This window comes from Myripristis murdjan, chromosome 16, assembly GCF_902150065.1.
Source record: "Myripristis murdjan chromosome 16, fMyrMur1.1, whole genome shotgun sequence".
NCBI lineage: Eukaryota > Metazoa > Chordata > Actinopteri > Holocentriformes > Holocentridae > Myripristis > Myripristis murdjan.
This window is the reverse complement of record NC_043995.1, coordinates 13482501-13500762: the sequence shown is the minus strand read 5'-3', so window position 1 is coordinate 13500762 and position 18262 is coordinate 13482501. Positions and strand designations below refer to the sequence as shown.

General features: G+C 43.4%; 1 protein-coding gene across 1 annotated transcript in view; it reads left to right on the top strand.

Annotated features, from left to right (window-relative positions):
- The window catches only part of zfpm2a (zinc finger protein, FOG family member 2a), a 118076-nt gene that overhangs the window by 40964 nt on the left and 58850 nt on the right, over window positions 1-18262 (top strand). The window contains exon 4 of the mRNA XM_030072671.1: window positions 14981-15105. Coding sequence (XP_029928531.1) covers window positions 14981-15105 — 125 coding nt within the window. The remainder of the gene's footprint in view (window positions 1-14980; window positions 15106-18262) is intronic.

The following is an 18262-nucleotide window of genomic DNA, read 5'->3' as shown; positions in this document are numbered from 1 at the left end:
AATGAGAATTAGAGGCTCAGAAACACACTGCTGGACTAGCAGGACACAGAGGGAGAGAGAGAGGGAGAGAGAGAGTTTTATGGGAGTAAAGTCATGGATTTGTCTCTTCTAAGGTTGGTTGAACTGCAGAAGAGATGATGTGGGACATGATGACCATTTCATGTTTTACTAAACCACAGCCTGGGGATGAGTGCCTCTGACTTATCAGCTGACATCTAGTTTGAACACTGTTTTGGAGGCTGTAATACATACTAAGACACTTAAAATGTGGCTGTGCGGCTCAAAGCAACACATTTTCATAAAAGCCACCTGAGGGAATTGAAAGCTCCGGTCTCCAACCAGAATCCTATCAGCACCATCAAACACATTGTTGTCTGTAATCAACACACCACCCAAAATGTAAGTTTCTCAGCGTCTCTGTAATATACCAACCAATTAGTGAGCCAAAGTTACAGTGAGGCATTTGTGCCCCTCCTCTGTTTTCTCAATGGGCAGCACAGAATGGGCAGAAATTAATCTTGGCGCATAATAATGCCATTCACTCTCCCATCATGGCTGCCATGAAAGGTCATTTCCCTTTTTAATTTTTCCCATTGTGCTGGAAAAGTCAGATGGGCATGTTATAATTTGAATAAAGAGGGGAATCAGACAATCAGATAGGAACATTTGAAATGACATGACTTCCTGTTCAAAGCGATTAAAAGCAAATTTATTTAGTTTGAGACTGTCTACCCTTTAATCTCTTTGTAAATGTTCAGATAGTGCAGCATTCAAAAGTTCTTTGTTATTCTTTGGCTTAAGTTTAAGCAGGTGTGATTATGATCACCAACAGATAATTTTTAATCACTCTGTGTGTGCATCTGAATAGGATGTGTAATGGCCATTACATAAAAAGGGAGTGAAGCCTTTTAATGAGGTGGGCTAACTCGGAACATGCCCACCTGCTTTGGGGATTCTATTGAAGCACCTCCATAACGTTTCCCTTTTGCTGAGTAACAACAAAAGCCTTTACAATCTACATCCTGTAATTGAACTTTTTTTCTTGTCCTTGTATTTCATCTCCACTTTAGGAACTCATGTCAAGTGCTGTCCGCGGTTGCCCCCTGTTCTCTGATTGTCTTCCTGTCTGGAACGGCAGAGAACCGTACAGAATGACTCACTATTAATCTGATAGCTGGCTCCTCTCTGTTGTTCAGAGTGCTTGGTCTCTGATGTGGAACACCCAGCGAGTCCCCCCTCTCTCTTCATCTCCCTCTCTCTTTCTCTACAAGTATGTCCTTAAGCAAATCTGCGCAGCGATCTTCTTTCTCATGTTCATTTCTCGTCACGGATGTTTCGAAATCAGCCGCTGATATGGGAGATAGCATGTCAAGCTATTCTGCTCATTTTCGTGGACTAGCAGTGATATGAATCTGCGCCCCTCTCTCTCTCTCTCTCTGTCTCTGTCTCTCTCTCTCCTCTAGGCTAATTGGGAATGGTGGGTGTTAGCTAGCTAACTCTGCTAATGAACTTGTTCTCAGCCTTATCTAAATGCCTGCTCATGTAAACCACACCCCCCTATGAAAGTCATGGAAACTAGGGCTTCACTGAGAGCACTGTCATTATCAGCGTTGTCATTTCTACTGAAAAGTAATTGGTCCACAAAACGGTATTTTTGTCCACTCTGGCATTTGGCTTTATGTACAGCAGTACACTGTAAACGGATGAGTCTGTGTAGCTTTAAGGGCTGATTTTGGCCTTTTGCAAAAACTGGATAGGAGGCCAGTCTGTGTCATCCACCTTTGGTAGGATTTGATTAAATACACAAGTATTTTATAATTGATCAGCAATACATTGGTCCACTCTCGAAGCCCTTAAAAGAATTCCACCATAAAACGCTGTTTAAAAACAACGATTGGTGATTTCCATTGAGTTTCTGGTGTTGTTTTGTTTCATTATTCCAGCGGTACTCTGGCCAAATGCAGTGCACAAGGAGAGCAGCTGCCACTACTGTGGAGCTTAATGGGGAAAAGAAGTGTGCAGACATTGTTACAAATCATTTATTTATACACTGATATTGGATGACACTGAAACCTGACAGCTATTAAAGATCATCATAGCTGTGTTAATGATATCTCATACAGTGACAGATTGCCATGGCAAAAACAAAACAAAAAAAAAAAGTACAGCATAAAGCATCAAAACAACACCAGAAACACAATGCAACAGTCTGAGGTTTTCAATATTGCTGATGTGTTTCGGCTGGAATTTTCCTTTAACCTCAATTGACGTCTCAGCAGATTCCACACAAGGATGCACTAATATTTTTTATTACTGGTGGTATCAAGTATTTCAAAGTAGAGTTTTAGTGTCTCATGATGTAACTGTTGTTTCAGAGGTGTTTGTCTTTGAAGATACTGAATATCACTACAAAGTACTTCAACTTAAATCCAAAAATGCCAGTATCGGCCTTCGATACCCCACATCGGTTTGACCCTACTGTGCTGCTTCCAATGCCACCTATTGTATTATCTCTGCAAACAAGACACTCCTTCGTTCTCTTTGCACCAGATACAGTAGTGAAAACCCAGATTTAAGATAATGCAACAAAGCCGCGCAGGAAAGGCACAAAGCAAAAGGCGGGGGAGGCGAGCAGGAGGAGGAGATGAGCGCTAAACACAAAGGTAACAGAAGTGATGTGATCACCTTGTCCACAAATCTCCTCACTTGGCTGTCCCCTGACGGCCAGAGCGGCCCGGCCTGCTCGCCGCTCGGTGCCAGCTGGGCGTCGGCCACGGCCAGGCAGGGGTCAGCCGAAGGAGTGGCCATCTGAGATCCTACCTTCCACCACCACCGCCACCCCACCAAATCCTTTTTCATCTCTCCCCTTTTCTCCTTTTTCAAGCCATCAAACGTGCACAACACGCTGAAAACACGGCTTCGCTCAGATGTAAAAACTCTCGAGTGTCGGTTTTGACTCCAGCCAACCCAGAAGGCTCTGTGGCCGATCCGTCTTCTTCCAGTCTACAGAAAAGACAAGAAAAGAAAAAAAAAAAAAAAAAAAAACAATAACCATTTCAGGTTTAATGCACATATGTCATGCTAGGAGAATTGGAGGACCAGATGGCCACGATACTGTGGCAGGTGCCTCAACAAATGTTTGCGGTTGCCCGTGCTGCTATTTATATCGTGGTGAAACACAGACACGCAAATATTTGCAAAAGGACAGTGGGCCCTTTTTGTTGTGAGTCAAAGTGATCACCAAAATAAACAGATGGGATTAAACCTTTTGGGCAGCAGTCACCTGAACTTTTAGATTCACCCCAGCTCATCTAAAGGAACTTACTGTTTTAGTGGGGAAAAAAGGAAAATGGTAAAATGGAGCTGGAGGGTGGAAGGTGACTGAATTGATAAAGTGTTCCAGCTCACTTTCAGTTCAGTTTAATTGGCACCTCGCGGACTTATCTTTGTTTATATTTTTCCACATTACAGATTGAGGCGTCTTGATAGATGATTCTCGTTGCAGAAGCCTTTCAAGGTTCGGTTTTTAAGCTGAATTGAGAGAGTACTGACCCGCAACACAAATACAGCCGGGGAAACTTTTATGTTCCCCGTCCGTTTGAACACGGCTCAGTCAGGTTGCTCTCGGTAAACAAGGCATTTTCTAACTCAGCACCCAAGTCCGTTATAAAGTCAGGGTGTCGTCAAGGAAGGAGGGGCGAGTCGAAATGAGGGAGAGAGACAAACGGAGCACCCAGATGCAGATTAGGCTGCAGAAGATGAGGGTGTAAAAGGGATTTAATGGTAGGATGGATTAGAGAAATCCTTGTAACAATGTTAAATAATTATGGTTCCAGCCGAGATCAAAGCGCCATTGATTGAACCCCTCAAGCCTTCAGCACACAGAGTCTTGGAAAGCAAAGATTGGTAAACTAGTGCTCAGACCACTCCGGCTGCTCCAGTTAAATTGGATTGGAAATATTAGGATATAGATGAATCCTTCAGGAGGCTTTTGCAGAGCTTTTGTCACCGGAAATGTAGCTTGGGAACGGTATGAAAGGTTTGATAGTGTACTGTCTCGACAGAATCATAAGACGAGGGTGTCGCAGCTGTCTCGACTGATACCTAAGCGTTTTAAGTAGACTTATAGACACACTTGACTGTTATATCAGCAAACTGGAAACTTTCAGTGTGAGCTTTCATTCAAGGCGTTTTTTTTTTTTCCCCTTCCTTTCCTCCTCTTCTTTTTCTCGTCTTGTAATCAAGAAATTTGGACGTGCATCATGGCAATTCTTTCTCAAAAAGGGATGGTTTTATCTCTCTCCTCCAGGGGTTTATTCAAAGTCTTCTGACAAGTCCCGCAAAACATGAATGACACTGAGATTGCTGATACTGATGATGAAAGTCCATCAGCAGCTTTTCTGTGAGTTCTGGGCCCTGAGTGATGTAAAATTAAATTGCAATCAAAGTGTTATCTGTACACATTGTCCGTCGCTTTTAGATAAGTTTATTTCCACATTCTTACTTAAGAGATTCTCGGTGGCTGGTGTATCTGCATCACGTTCACCTGTGTGCATGAAACAGGAAAAAAGAAACACCTCCACCTCCTCCTTCCCCACCACACACACACACTCGCACACACACACACACACACACACACACACAAATTCACAATGTGTGATTATAATGATGAAATATGCAACAAGAGATTAGACAAATCACTGTACTCCTATGCTGCATTGCCTTGATGCAAATTTAGTCACTGATCCGCTATACTAAGAGGCTTTATGATGGAACTTCATGGTTGTTAGTTATATAATCTAAAATAGGGCAAAATGCAATCACTGTTCTTATCATCTGAGGAAGATGTCACTATATTCAGTTCTAGTTTTAGTGTTTGTATGGATATGTGGGATGTGGCATGCTAAGAATGCCCTTAATAAGATAAATCAGTTTCCAACCATTTTGTCCACATTTCAGTCGAATTTGCGTCCACTTAGGAAAACTCAACAATGGCGCCTTTTATTGTGCGCACTATTTCCGAGCACAAGTCTAAAGAATTCAGTGAAAATGCGAGCTGTTGCTAAATATGAAGCTGATTTAAAACGCGGTTGGTGGTAGTGTTTCTGCCCCTAGGGACTTGACACCCAACACGTCTTTCTTTAGCTCTCTGAATATGTTTGTTCTGCCATGCTTACCCTCCCAGGCGCTGTAGCTGTACACTTTTTTTTTTTTTTTTCTAAGAGGTAACATTGTAATTGGTTGAATATTTGATGTGTGTATTTAGCATTAACATGGAGACATTCATGCAAGTTGCGCTAGGGGATATAATACTGAGTAAACTCTGAATTGCTCAAGTGAAACTTACTTGCATGTTGAATTTTCCCTTTCTACTTTCTTTTTTTTTTACATACATAAAACTACAAAGCATATTTGAGTGACTTTGCTTCAGAGTTTTTTTTTCCATGCATGAATTTATGATTTTTTTTTTTTTTTTTTTTTTTTAAATAATCTGGATTTGGTTTCTTGTAATTTCCTATGCATTTGTACAGTACAGAGTTACTTTAATTCAGTTTGGTGTCCTCACATTGACATTATGTTTTTGCCATAGGAATTTATAGAGATCCCTCCATCTACCCCATACCAGCTCTCTCTCTTTCACACACACACACACACACACACACATACACAACAGCAGCCTTTGTAGTGAAAGGTATTGATATCAGAACAGTGCCCCTGTCTGTGACGGCCTCTCATTGGTGATGAACAGCTTTGCCCAGCTTGGCCCGCTGGTCACGCCAATTCTAGCTCCTTTTTTGTTTGGGGGTGTGGGGGGTGGGGACCGCTTGTCAAGTGAATTAAAATACCAAATAATAGTAATAATAATGATAATAAAAGTTAATAAAAAAATGGCATGTTCCTCCCTGATTGTGTGAGTGTTGTGGTATTCAATTATGCAATTTTCATTGGCATATTAATCATCTTTTCAACAAACAAGCCGCCGTTAATTAAAGCAAAGCATGGATAAAGACGTGTTGCCGGATCATCACTCCGTTTATCACTGCGCACAGACCCGCAGTTAAGTAAATTCAGGCTGTGAGATGAATTTCAATGGTCTCCCTGTTTCTTCCTCTGTGTGCACGTGTGTGTGTGTGTGTGTGTGTGTGGGGTTAGCCATTTATTTATGCACATTGTGTATGGAGGTGGAGTTAGTGACGTTGCATGTCAATGTGTGTGGGAAGCTGAGTTGTAACTCATTTAAAAAACAAAAAAAGACCACCTTACATGCACCTCATTGTTAAAAAGTGATTTTATTTTATTTTTTTTTAATGCTGGGACCCTGATCGCAGGTGGGAGATTGTTTTTGTAGGATCAGCCAACTTTGATTTGTCATTGCTTGATTTCTCATATCCCTTTTCTTTCCCTTTTTTTTCTTTTTTCTTTAGCAAGGACTGGATGGATAATTCTCATTCGTAATAACTGCCAGTGTGCAGATTGGACAGACTGACTCAGGCTGTTTTGATTCAGATTTTACTGTTGCCTATCACTGGCCACACTGACTGTGTAGAGGAGGCCAGTGCCACTATATGACATCTCTCTACACACAGGACAAGCAGCCCACTCAGGCAGCTCTGCCCATTCTCCTTGTCTCTTTCTCTGTGGCTTTTTGTGTTGCCTCTATGCCTGGCTCATTGGTGGGAGGGGATGGAGATTATTCAGGATCTGGTAAGATATGGCTTCTCTAATCATAGCTCACTGCCTCTGCTGCCATTCAGTCACTAAATAGAAGTGGGGAAAATGTCTTGGTGATGGGAGCAGCCAGACAGCCATGCAAGTACTTGAGTTCCGCCAGCAGAAAAGAACTCAAGGCATCTGTAGACATGTCGCTTGTCCCCGTCCCTCATTGTGGAGCAACTTTATCAGTGCCAGCCGCTCACCCACTTGCTAAACTGGAGGGCCAGTCGCCTCTTAACTTAAACATAAGATCTTTGTGGTTTGAAGCACTCGGCTGCACTGCGCCCAATGTGAATCTGAAAGGCAAACACGACTCCAGTGTCGCCGTTGCCCATCACAAAATCACACCACATGGAAAACTTGTTTCTGCTGTGTTAGCTCGAATCTAAATGCACTCAAACAGACTGTTGCACTGGAGCAAGATTCCCCTCTCAAGGAAAAAAAGAGAGATGAGGGAGAGAGAGAGAGAGAGAGAGAGAGGGGAGAGAGAGAGAGAGAGAGTGGGAGAGAGAGATGGAGATGGAGAAAGAGGAGAAGGAGTGAGAGAGGGGAGAGAAGAGGGAGAGGGGGAGAGAAAGTCAAAAACCTCCACATAACAATGCCGGAGAAAAATCAGAACATTTTCCACCGAAAGATGGGCCATTTCCAAATCCTTGTGCCCTATCAGACAATTAAAGTAATCAAGCATGAAATGAAGCAGAAGAGCCCGGAGATAAGGCTCCTTTAAGTCGTTTACAGATTAGGACAGAGAGAGAGAGAGAGAGGTGCATCTGGTCTGTGGCAGTGAAGGAGGCTAGTTTCTCATTTCACAATAGCAGCCTGTGTATAGGATTACTCTCCCCTGTCACCGACATGAGGAGCAGTGGGGGAATAGACGTCCACAAAATGTGTCTAAATGTGTCCCCTTAAAAAAAAAAAAAAAAAAAAAAAATTCCAACCCAACCTCACTGTCTCATCGTCGTGGACTGATGTGACACACGATACGGAAGCTCGCCGCGTTCAGCGTTTGACCAGCAACGCTGCGATTTGTTTGTTATTTTAGTCGCCTCTTCACCTTTTCATAGGTCTGGAGTGCCTTCATCACCATGCGACTTAAAATTCAAATGAATTCAGGATTGGCTGAGCTGTGTCACGTGATTGTACGGCTGTCAGCTCCTATGCCCGTGTTAAGCATGCCTGGGATCAGGTTGTGTGTGAGTGTGTGTGGGGGTGGGGTTGGGTGATGATGGGGTGGGGGGGGCGCTCCTTTTAAGCAAATCACATTCTCAAAATGTGATTTTGTTTTAGCGTTGCGCCATACTGTAAACTGGGTTGCTTAATATGTACGTGGCACTTCTATTTTCTCCTCTTACATCAACAGATTAATTGCCATTTTATTTTAGGACTCACAAATAATCAAAACATAATTACAGAGCTAGTTAGTCGTGGAGGAACACTCGACAGTATTTACAGTGTACACGCTCACATCAATAAGAACACAAGCGCACACACACACACACACACGTACACAGACATACTTTTGTACAGAAGACTCCCTTCTCATTCATACATGCACATAAATACAGACAAGAACCCAACTACCCACATGCGCACACACACACACACACATACACACACACACACACACACACACACACACAAGGCAAGGGTGTGCTGCTCTTTGATTCCGCCCGTCGAGCGCTCGCTGGATTTTGTTTCACTCCTTCATGTATCTTTTCTGGGAGTGATGAGAGGTGGGCTTGGCTGCGGCGGTGAGGGAGAGACGAGAGCTGGCCCCGTCGCCGGGTAGCTGGTCTAAAACCTCGACCTTGACCTTCCCAGCCCAAGTCTTAGGTTTAGCTCCTTTATCACACTATCTCCAGGCATTTAAAAATACTCCTGAAACTCAATGATTTAACCCGCTTTTACGCTGTTCACATCAAAACTGGATGAAAAAAAGCTTAATCCATCTTATCTGTTGACTGTCAAACTGCTCTGGCTAAAACCTACTCACAAAAGACAACTAGGTCACCCAGGAAAAAAAAAGGCAGAATTCCCCGTTACCCAGGGGAAGTTGCAGTCTGGTAATTGACTTGGGAGGAGATTCAGGAGTACTTTAAAAATAGTTTCTTCCTGAATTAACTGCAACATTTCAAGACTTGGAGGTAACAATGTTTACTGTAGGCGTTCTCTACTAAAGAGTTGTTTGTTTAGTTATTTTCATACCACTGTCGTTTGGGGATTTTAAACCAGACTCTCACTATATATTTTTGTAAAATATCAATATTCTGTGTCCTGCCATGTATTACAAACTATATTTATTACAAGCGCAAGAGCAACTTCCTGTGCAACTAAAGCCTTTGCTTCTTTTTTTTTTTTTCCTTTCTCTGGTACGTGTTTACATTACCAATGAACATACCACCAATTGCTCATTCGTTCTGACACACCCAGCTGGAGTAACGTCCTTTTGATGGTTCTCAAATTTAAGGGGAAAAAAAAAGCCAAAAGCATTTAAAACAATCAGATTCCAAGAGGAGTAGCGTGTCCTCTAGATGTTGTTGGCGATACGGAGATATCTTTGCGTGAGGACAATCATTCTTTAAGTTTTCCTGTCTTCCTTTACATGCTATCAATAGAAATTGCAGTGCCTCTCTAAAGATGGATGCCTCAGAGATTGTTGTCTGGATGCCTGCTGCTGACTTCTCGGGGCTTTTGATGAAACTGAGCTCTTGACAACCGGTATATTTCAGTTGTTCAATGACAAGCGAACAACAGCAGCCTCCGTGTGGATAATGTACTGCAGGACTTAGTTCTTAGTTGCATTTCTGTGTGTGCGCACTTCTACTCTTTTTATACTTTCCTCTCATTTCCTTGTTCAAACGCAAAGATGTGTGGTTATGCAAACACCCCTGGAACCCCAGTCCACACCTGTACCTCTGTCTGTCTCTGGGAAAACAATATTTTACAGGCATTGTCGTGTCTGTCTACTGTGAGGGGGGGGAGATCTTTCAACCAAGGGACCCCTCCTCCCCCAAACCCCCCCCACCCTTCCAACCCTGCAACCCCTCCAACCCCCTGCTCAGTGTGTTGAGTGTCAGAGCTAAAATGCCCTAATCCCTTTTGGCTTGTTTAACTCTTTCCCCCCAAGCCTTCCACTGCCTGAAAACAAGCCTGACCTGAAGGGGTGAGTCCCACCAAATCACCCCCCCACATACACACCCCCCCGCCACCCCCCACCCCAGCCAAACTCATGTGGTTGCCTGGTAACTTGCTCCTCCAGAAAGCGGTCAACTTTCTCCCGCTGCTCGAAAGGGACGACGGCCAGAGCCAAGCTTAGGGACCTCATCCAGGGGTGGGCTGGGAAGGGGGTGGGGGGGCGATGGTGAGAGTATTGGAAGAGCAGGAAAAGGTGGGGTCCTCCACTGTTTTGAAACAAGTGTCTTGCCCAGAGATAATAGTGCAGGCTCTGGGTTATAAATGATGCATTTTGCCTCACCAGCCCCTGATAATAGCACTTTTGGGTGAGGAGGGGGTGGAGGATGGGTGTGGGGGGGGGGAAAGTTCATCGCTCTCTTATCAAGGCTCTGTGACATTTCTCCTTCAGCTGTAAAATTTCATATCACATATCTGCTTTAAAGATGTAGCACCTTTTGTTGAACCGATATAGCACATTCCATTTCACCCCATATGCCTCTCTCATGGTATATTAATTTATAGCCCATTTGGCAGCTCTATAACATGGCCTATCAGCGGAGATGACTGGGGATTCAGTAGGTCATCTCTGAATTGCCACGCACAGGTTATTGAACTTTGAACAGCTATCATTTATTTGCTTTGATTCCGAAGGTAGTCTATGATATCAAGAGGGCTACTCTGCCATGTGAAGCTCAGGCATATTTTTCCACTTGGGTCTGTTCTATCATACAGTATTTTTCCTTACTGTTTTTACTGCACTCAGCGTGACAAGTGGGAGATAGTTTAGTAAACTGTAAGCCAGGTTGATTTTTTTTTTTTTTTTTTTTTTTTTTATGGAATGCTGCAGGCAAGTTTTTTTTTTCTTGAAGTTTGTCCTTTGAACTAGTTATAGAAGTGAAATTCATGTTGAAAATAGCTCGAGCAAATCCATAGCTTTAACAAATGTTAATCTGCGGTAGCACGTTGATGATGTCATTTGTCATTTCTGACCATTAGCAGATTCCTTACTCTGGGCCAGAAATTAGATTAGGGAAAATTCAGTCTCTCACTTCATGTGCATTAATAGAAACATTTGCGGTGAAATGTGTATCTATCATTGCTTGAAAGGAATTTACCATATTGACTTTTCAAAGTATAGAGGGCATTTTTTTTTATCCCTAAATAGAGTCAAAATCAGGCCTGGATTTTATATCATCTTACATCAACATTTATTTAAAAGATTTGTGTCGTGGAACTTTTGGGAAAAAAGTCCTATGGATTAAATGGATGGATTAAATGGATTAAAAGTTGTTGTGTCCAGTGAACTGTTAAAATAAAAGTGAGGGCAAATAGAATTTAACATTCAAAAAATTCAGTTGAAGGTAAATTTAATAATTTCATTATATTTAATCATAAAAAATAGATGTCGCTGTTTGGGGGAGGGGGGTCTGTTCACCTCTTTTCGGCTATCTGTCTGTCTCTGCCACCGGTCCCCACCCATTTATTCTTTAAATCATACCAGGATGGCACCCTGCCACTGAGAAACTCATTAGTATTCAGTCGTATGCCAGTGAAGAGAGAGATGAGGTTCCCTATTCCTCTGCACCATAACAGAAAAGAAAGACAGGACACACACACAAAAAAAAAAAAACAAACAGATGCCAGCGTGGAGCATCTTGGGTGCTATCTGAGGAGGATCTCTCCACACAAAGGGACATTCATTGGTCTGCCAAGTATCTGTGGAGTGCAGGAACAGACCCTAGAGTCTAGCGACAGATGATGATCTTATCGAGGGAGGGGGGGGTGGGAGTTGAAGGGGGAGGAGGGTGGGGTAGAGTGGGGTGGGGTGGCTGGGGTTTGGAGCAGGGGTGAGCTTGGTGGGGGGAGGGGTGTGTGTGTGGAGGGGGGGCACAGCTCTTGAGCCACATCACCAGCTCCCCTTTGCCAAGATTGTGGCATTTGAGCATTGGCTGATGAGGAACACCGAAAAGAGAGCGGGGGTGGGGGGTGGGATGGTGGGGGCAATGGGTTTGTCAAACCTCCTAACAGCCCTCTCTATGATTCCCTCCTAGTCTCGTCTGCATTAGTTTGTGGTCTAAAGGGTTAAACGCCATCACAACTGTATTTATTCTCAATTTGTTTTTTGGCTGGCGCCTGATGTGCAGGTGATAGAGCCCGGGATTTTGGGGAGGGGGCGACAGAATTGGTGACATCACAGGTTTTGCACCCACGATGTCCGAAATCGTCAGTGGCTCGGTTGTCAACAAAATGCAAAATGCACATGGTCATGGAGAACACAGAGACAGTGCATGAAGAGAGCCCATTATTCATCCGCGGGTGTGTTTGTGGAGATCTTCCACTGGTATCTGCAACAGATGTGACAAGCCATCTGGGAGCCAAGGTCCTCAGGCAACATTTGGTGTGAGATGCACACAACTGGCACCTAAACATGGTGGACCACAAATCCCACAAATTGAATCGTACCCCCTTTCCCCCCCTCCTCTCTCACCTATAACGGGGAATATGGTTCCCCATATTCCCCGCCTTTCAAAAAAAAAAAAAAAAAAAAAAGACGTAAAAGAAAGGGGGAAAGGAAGGAAATGAAAATCATTGGCTGGAGATGGCTTTAGCTGTGTGTCAAGCAGGGCTAAACAGGAACTTGCATCCAAGCGGTTAAAGGCCGTGGGTCTTATCTGAGGACAAACAGAATGCATCAAGCGGTGGCTGTTGCTCTCAGTGATGACGACCAGCTGTGCTCCAATGTTTAATTATTTCTCTTTAATGAGCTTACCCACCTTCCACTGCAGCACCAGGAAGACAGCATGCAACAGCAGGAAGATGGGAAAGGGGGGCACAGTTAGACAGAGGAAGCAAGAGAATGAGATGATGAAGTTCAGATTGTCTTCCATTGAGCAATATTCCAAAACAGTGAATGAATTTCCCCCCAAAATATTGCTTAATATTTACACCGTGCCATTGTGGTGGAGTCTCGGTGGTTATAGAGTGTATTTTATATCCAGGTGCAACAAAGGTTTGGATTGTGGAGCAGTCGGGTTATTGATTTTTCTCTTTTCATCGCCTGAACAGCGATCACCATTGATGAGCATACGTGATCACTGGGGCGCGATTTGAAGCGAGCAGTAGCACAGTCACTACCCTGATGTTTATAGTGATGCTTATGCATGCAAAGGAGCACATAAGCACAGATTTCCATACTGGCACAACAGACTGACACAATGGCGTGCCGCAGATACACAGTTGATATTTACAGCGTAGAACAGGGCTGAATAGGTCATTATACCACATATGCATCAGAAAGTTCAGTGATCACTTCAGCCCATTCAGCGCACACTGAATGCCCTGAATACCTATTAGCCACAGCTGTGAACAAATAGGTTAAAAGACACAATGTTAACAACACATGTAGAGTTTGTTGCGCAGAATAATAACATCATGATCATCAGTCTCACTAGAAATACTGTTAAGCAGCAGGGTGGCGTCGTGGTTAAAGGGGCCATACTTCAGTTCGAGGATCTGGGTGCAGCCTGTCACGCTGGTGAGCATCTGCCCTGCTGAAGTGTCCCTGAGCAAAATAGTCGATAAAATACAAGGATGATGCCTGCTTGCCGTACTTGTGGAAATGCAAAGCAGATATTTCTAGTTGTATTCATTTCTATAACTTATGTTGGTGTTCCAGATAATATATTTTTTTATTATAGCCGTAGGATCATGCATAGGTGATTCTGGCTTTTGTGACAAAAAAAAAAAAAAAAAAAAATTGGATTTTGGATTCAGATAGTACATTATGTGAAGCATCACATAAAATAGAGCATTTTGCTTTTTTCTCTTAAGAACAACATTTACCTCTTTTTGTAAATTTTTGTAAACAATTTTTTGTTCAGTGTTGTACCACCTAAGAACATTATGAGACAGATTTTAGAAAAAAAGGTCAAAGTGTCGTTCATATAATGAGCATGAATCGTGATGTTGTGAGGAATAGTTACTGGGGGAAATAAGTTTTTGGCTCATTTGAAGTAGTTTCATTGCTAAAATGGTAAAATTAAACTGATTTCTTTCTTTTTTTAAAACATGGGCTTTAAAGTGTCACCAAAGATATTCACAATTGAGAATAAATAGTACTCAACAAAGTACCACAGCACCTGTAATGTTAGCTTGCAATGATAGTGATGTGTGAAGTCCACTATCTTTTGTAACTGACCTCGCATATTTATTGTCCTCACATCTACCAAGGTTGCATTCCAATATTAAAAGCGCTGCATATATAGAATGTCTCAAAAGTAACTCAGTTATAATAGAAGTCAAAGTTACTGTTACTGCACTTTAATAGTCAGAGACAGTGTTCAGAAAGAAGATAAAGAACATAGCAGGTGGAGTTAGATGTCTGAACTTTCAAACTTCCCCTAGCAGGTTTCTCAATGTTGTCAAGGCAACCAGTCGGAAATGTACACTTGAGAACTGTATAACTTCCCCTTGCTGCACACACACACACACACACACACACACACACACACATGCACACACACACACACAAACATCCTCCTCAGTAAACTATGTCATGGCCTGCCATGGGGTTTATCATAACTATTTGATTAATCACCGTCCCAAAAAAGTACACTGAATCTAAGAGATAAGATAGCTGGGGGTGTCAGGGAGGTGAGCGCCGGTAGTGCTAACAGTGCTATCCGGTTTCACTGTTAATTAACTGTGGCTCTGCACAGCGCTAACAAGGGCCCAGCCTTCCTGGAACAACAGAAATAGGCCTGCCACTAACTGCTGCTGCCAGCCAGCCAGCGAGCCTGCAGTGTCTCACAGAGATTATCTCAACAGAAGACACCTTTCAAGTAAGGTTAGCGCGCCATGTGTGTGAGGAACACCATCAGATGGATGCTCACTTGATTTGCTTATCCATTTTGAAACTGGTTGGCTTTAACCTTCACTGTTTACTGCGGGGCTTTGAGGCGATAATATGATAGCACATCTCGGTTTCAGGGGAAGGGACAATGAATAAACGTCAGAATGATTTGATTTGGGACCTATGTGTTATTTAGAGCGCCATGGTTGACTGCTTTGGTTGCTTGTGTGTGTTTTTTAGGAGAGCTGGACGCGTTCCTTAAAGATGGCGAGCGTCGGATCCACAGCCGGCAGCAGCTCCCTGTGGGCACAACGTGGGGTCCCTTCGAGGGGAAGATCGAGATGAATACTGACAGCAGTGGCATGGTATGTCATTGTTTCTGTCTTCCCTCTGATTCTGCTTTCCCTTCCAAGATTAAATTACCATTTGGTCATCTTTTATTTTTTCAACATTATCTTGTTTTATGTGTTGTGTGGGCTAAAACCTCTGCCCTGAATTTGCCAGAACTATTATGGCATTAGTGGAAAATCGTCTTATTTTATCAGTACTTTACTTTTAGTCGCCTCGGACACAAAATTACTAGAAAGTCCAAGGTATAAAGACAGTATTAATAGAAAGAGGTAGCAAATTCCCATGCCGTTCGAATCCATTGAGTTGACTCTTCTGGGATCCAACTGGCCCCCAACAAAAGCCTTTGAAGTGCATCCATTTTAACCATTTAATCTGCATATTTTATTACAAAACGCTATAATTGGTGGATTTTGAGCTCAATCCAGACTTCAGCTGAATGAAGTCACAGTCCATTATTTTTGATGTTACTCTCTAACCAGCAGCTTTATATCTGTCCACTGGCCTCTCTTGTTTCAAAGATCCCAGTTTAGCTTCCTTCGGCAGCAGAGGCCTGTGTTGACCCGGTGCTCTGGTGGAGAGACGAGTCCTCCATGGGTTTGATATTTCATTTTGCATTTGGATTAATTAAGAAATTCTTATTAAAATTTGTAACCAATCTCACATTCATCCTGTTAAGAAACATAAGGAAAAGTCCACAAGGATTTTGGACTCAGAGGCCCCTCCCCCCCGTTCTCCCAGATTTCTTAAACGCATAACTTTATTAAATCATTCTCTGAGCAGTTTCGACTGTTTTCTAAGCTCCCCTCATGGTTTTGAAGTCATCAGTGGCTTTAAATAACTCAGGCCGTATTATAGCCATGAAATATGGCTTCTCTCGGGGTAAAGCCAGTTATCCTTGGGCGGAAAAGTGATTTGACAGAGCAACACCTCAAGTTGCCTTCCGAAGTAACAAACTCCTATATTTCTCCACCAATCTGTGCATGAATTCCCCTGAAAAACATCCAAAACCAACCTTCAACTGTCCCTCAAATGACCCGCAGACTTAACCAAGTGATGTCACACGAGCCACCTTTTTGAATTGTCTGTTGATTGAGCGTTTACGGTGGATATAAACTTTGTGCAAATTCAGCGGACTACCTGCCGAACCAAACACATAAACTGATTGTGTCCTCAGGATTGCTCTTGGCGAGAGTGATAAGTTCTTAACTAGCTGCCCTCTGTTGAATCCGTTCCCACTTTCCACATCCTCCTTTCTGGTGTATGTGTGTGTTTTTTTTTTTTTTTTTAAAGTGAGCAGGTGCTGGTCATCACCTGTAATAGGCAGTGGAGGGGTTAGAGAATATGCCAAACCTCCCTTGCAATTAAAGGCAGAGGGAAGAAGCTCTGGCATATTGCCTTTAAGGATCTTATGTGTGTCTATTCTCATGGGAGCCCTTTCAATGCTATGCTGCTTGCCCTCCTCCTCTCTTAAGTTTCATCTCTCAAATGGGGTACTGGCTGTTAGCAGCTTCTCACAATCTCTCATTAAAGACTGGTTCAACCTCTCTGGCATGTTTTTGTTTTACTGAGCCACTTATTACGGTTCAACTTTTTTTTTTTCCAGCTTTGTTTCTTAGATGTTGGATAAACTCAGAAGCTATCAGTCAATTCCTGCATTTTTTTCTGTCACAAGGGAGCCATCTCATCTAGCATTTTTTTTTAATCAAACCTCTAGTCATTGAGCTGTTGCCTTGTTAAACACACAGCCGTTGGCAACATCCCTAATATGGTTCTGCATTTATCTCAGTTATTTCAGTGGGAGGAAAGGGAGTTAAAGACAGCAACAAACCCTAATGCCTCACCTGGAGAGAGAGACATACTGGAAAGTTGAAATAACAAGGAATGTGAGGACAGGGAGTAGAGAGAGAGAGAATGACGGGATGAGAGAAAAAACCTGGCTAGTTTTGATGCATGTCAGGGTGGCCGGTGCTGCAGCGCGAGGTCAGGAGGCGGTATAAAGCGTTTGAGGTAGAAATAAAGGCTCATTGCTTCATGGGTCTCTAGCTCACCTAGGAGGCACTCTCAGTCATTCTTATGAAGTGTGACCTCCACAGACTATTAAATCTCCTTTTACTCTGTGAGATTTTTTTTTTTTTTTTTTGAAACCATAGAGGTGAATGAATTACCCCAAGGCAGCCAGGTATATGGCAGAAGTGACACCTCTCTCATGCTGGAAACACATGACCCACTGGTGAGATATTGATATGGCCTCTGTGGAATCAAAAACGATATTTTATCCCTTCATCTAGACATGTCACTTTAAGATATCACTGTCTAGAGGTCGAGCTATTCTTGTATAGCCGCCACATACACACACTATGTCTGTTTCTCGCTCCTTGGCATCATGCCAGGTGACGGGCTACGGCATAATTGCTCCTTAAAGCTGCATAAATCATGAAAATACACAGAATTTAAGCAACTTTTTAGCTGCACTGCAGAACACAGAGCAGCGCTGTAGCACATGCAGAGAAGAAGAGGGGGAGAGCTGCTTATGTGTGGAGTCCTGCCTCCTAGGGACTAGTCCTATGGAGTGTGATGGTGGGATGTATATGTGTGTTGGGAGAACGGGGGGGTCCCCAGAGGCTGCAAATGGGAGCCGGGCGCTGGAGCCGGCCTAGGTACGTTTGCTGTGGTGTGGAGCTGCTGCTGTGGGCTGGCTGCTGGTGGACGATGGGCCTCAGTGGCTGACCAGAGTGATGGATGATGCTGAGAGAGAACAGCGAGTGGAGCGTTACATGCAGTTGTCCAGGCAGGCCTAGAAAGAGAAATACAGAAAAAGAAAGAATGAAAGAGAAGAGAGAGAGGGAGCGAGAGCAAAAGAAAAAAAAAAACAGAGGAGGGAGAAGCATGACAGGAAATCTGGGCATCTGCAGGACAGAGATAGGGTCACATCTCGACCGTTTATCAAAGAGGAAAGCAGATTTCACAGCTGATGGGTTGGCCGTGGCAGGTCTGAAGACCCCAGGGGGCTCAGCTTGGCGTGAGGGACTGGAGTTATAGTTACTGCTACTGCAGACCTGTTAACACGCACGCACACACACACACACACACACACACACACACACACACACACACACACACACACTGCTCTGCACTGGCGACTGCAGGTCCACGACTTGTATGCGTGGACCT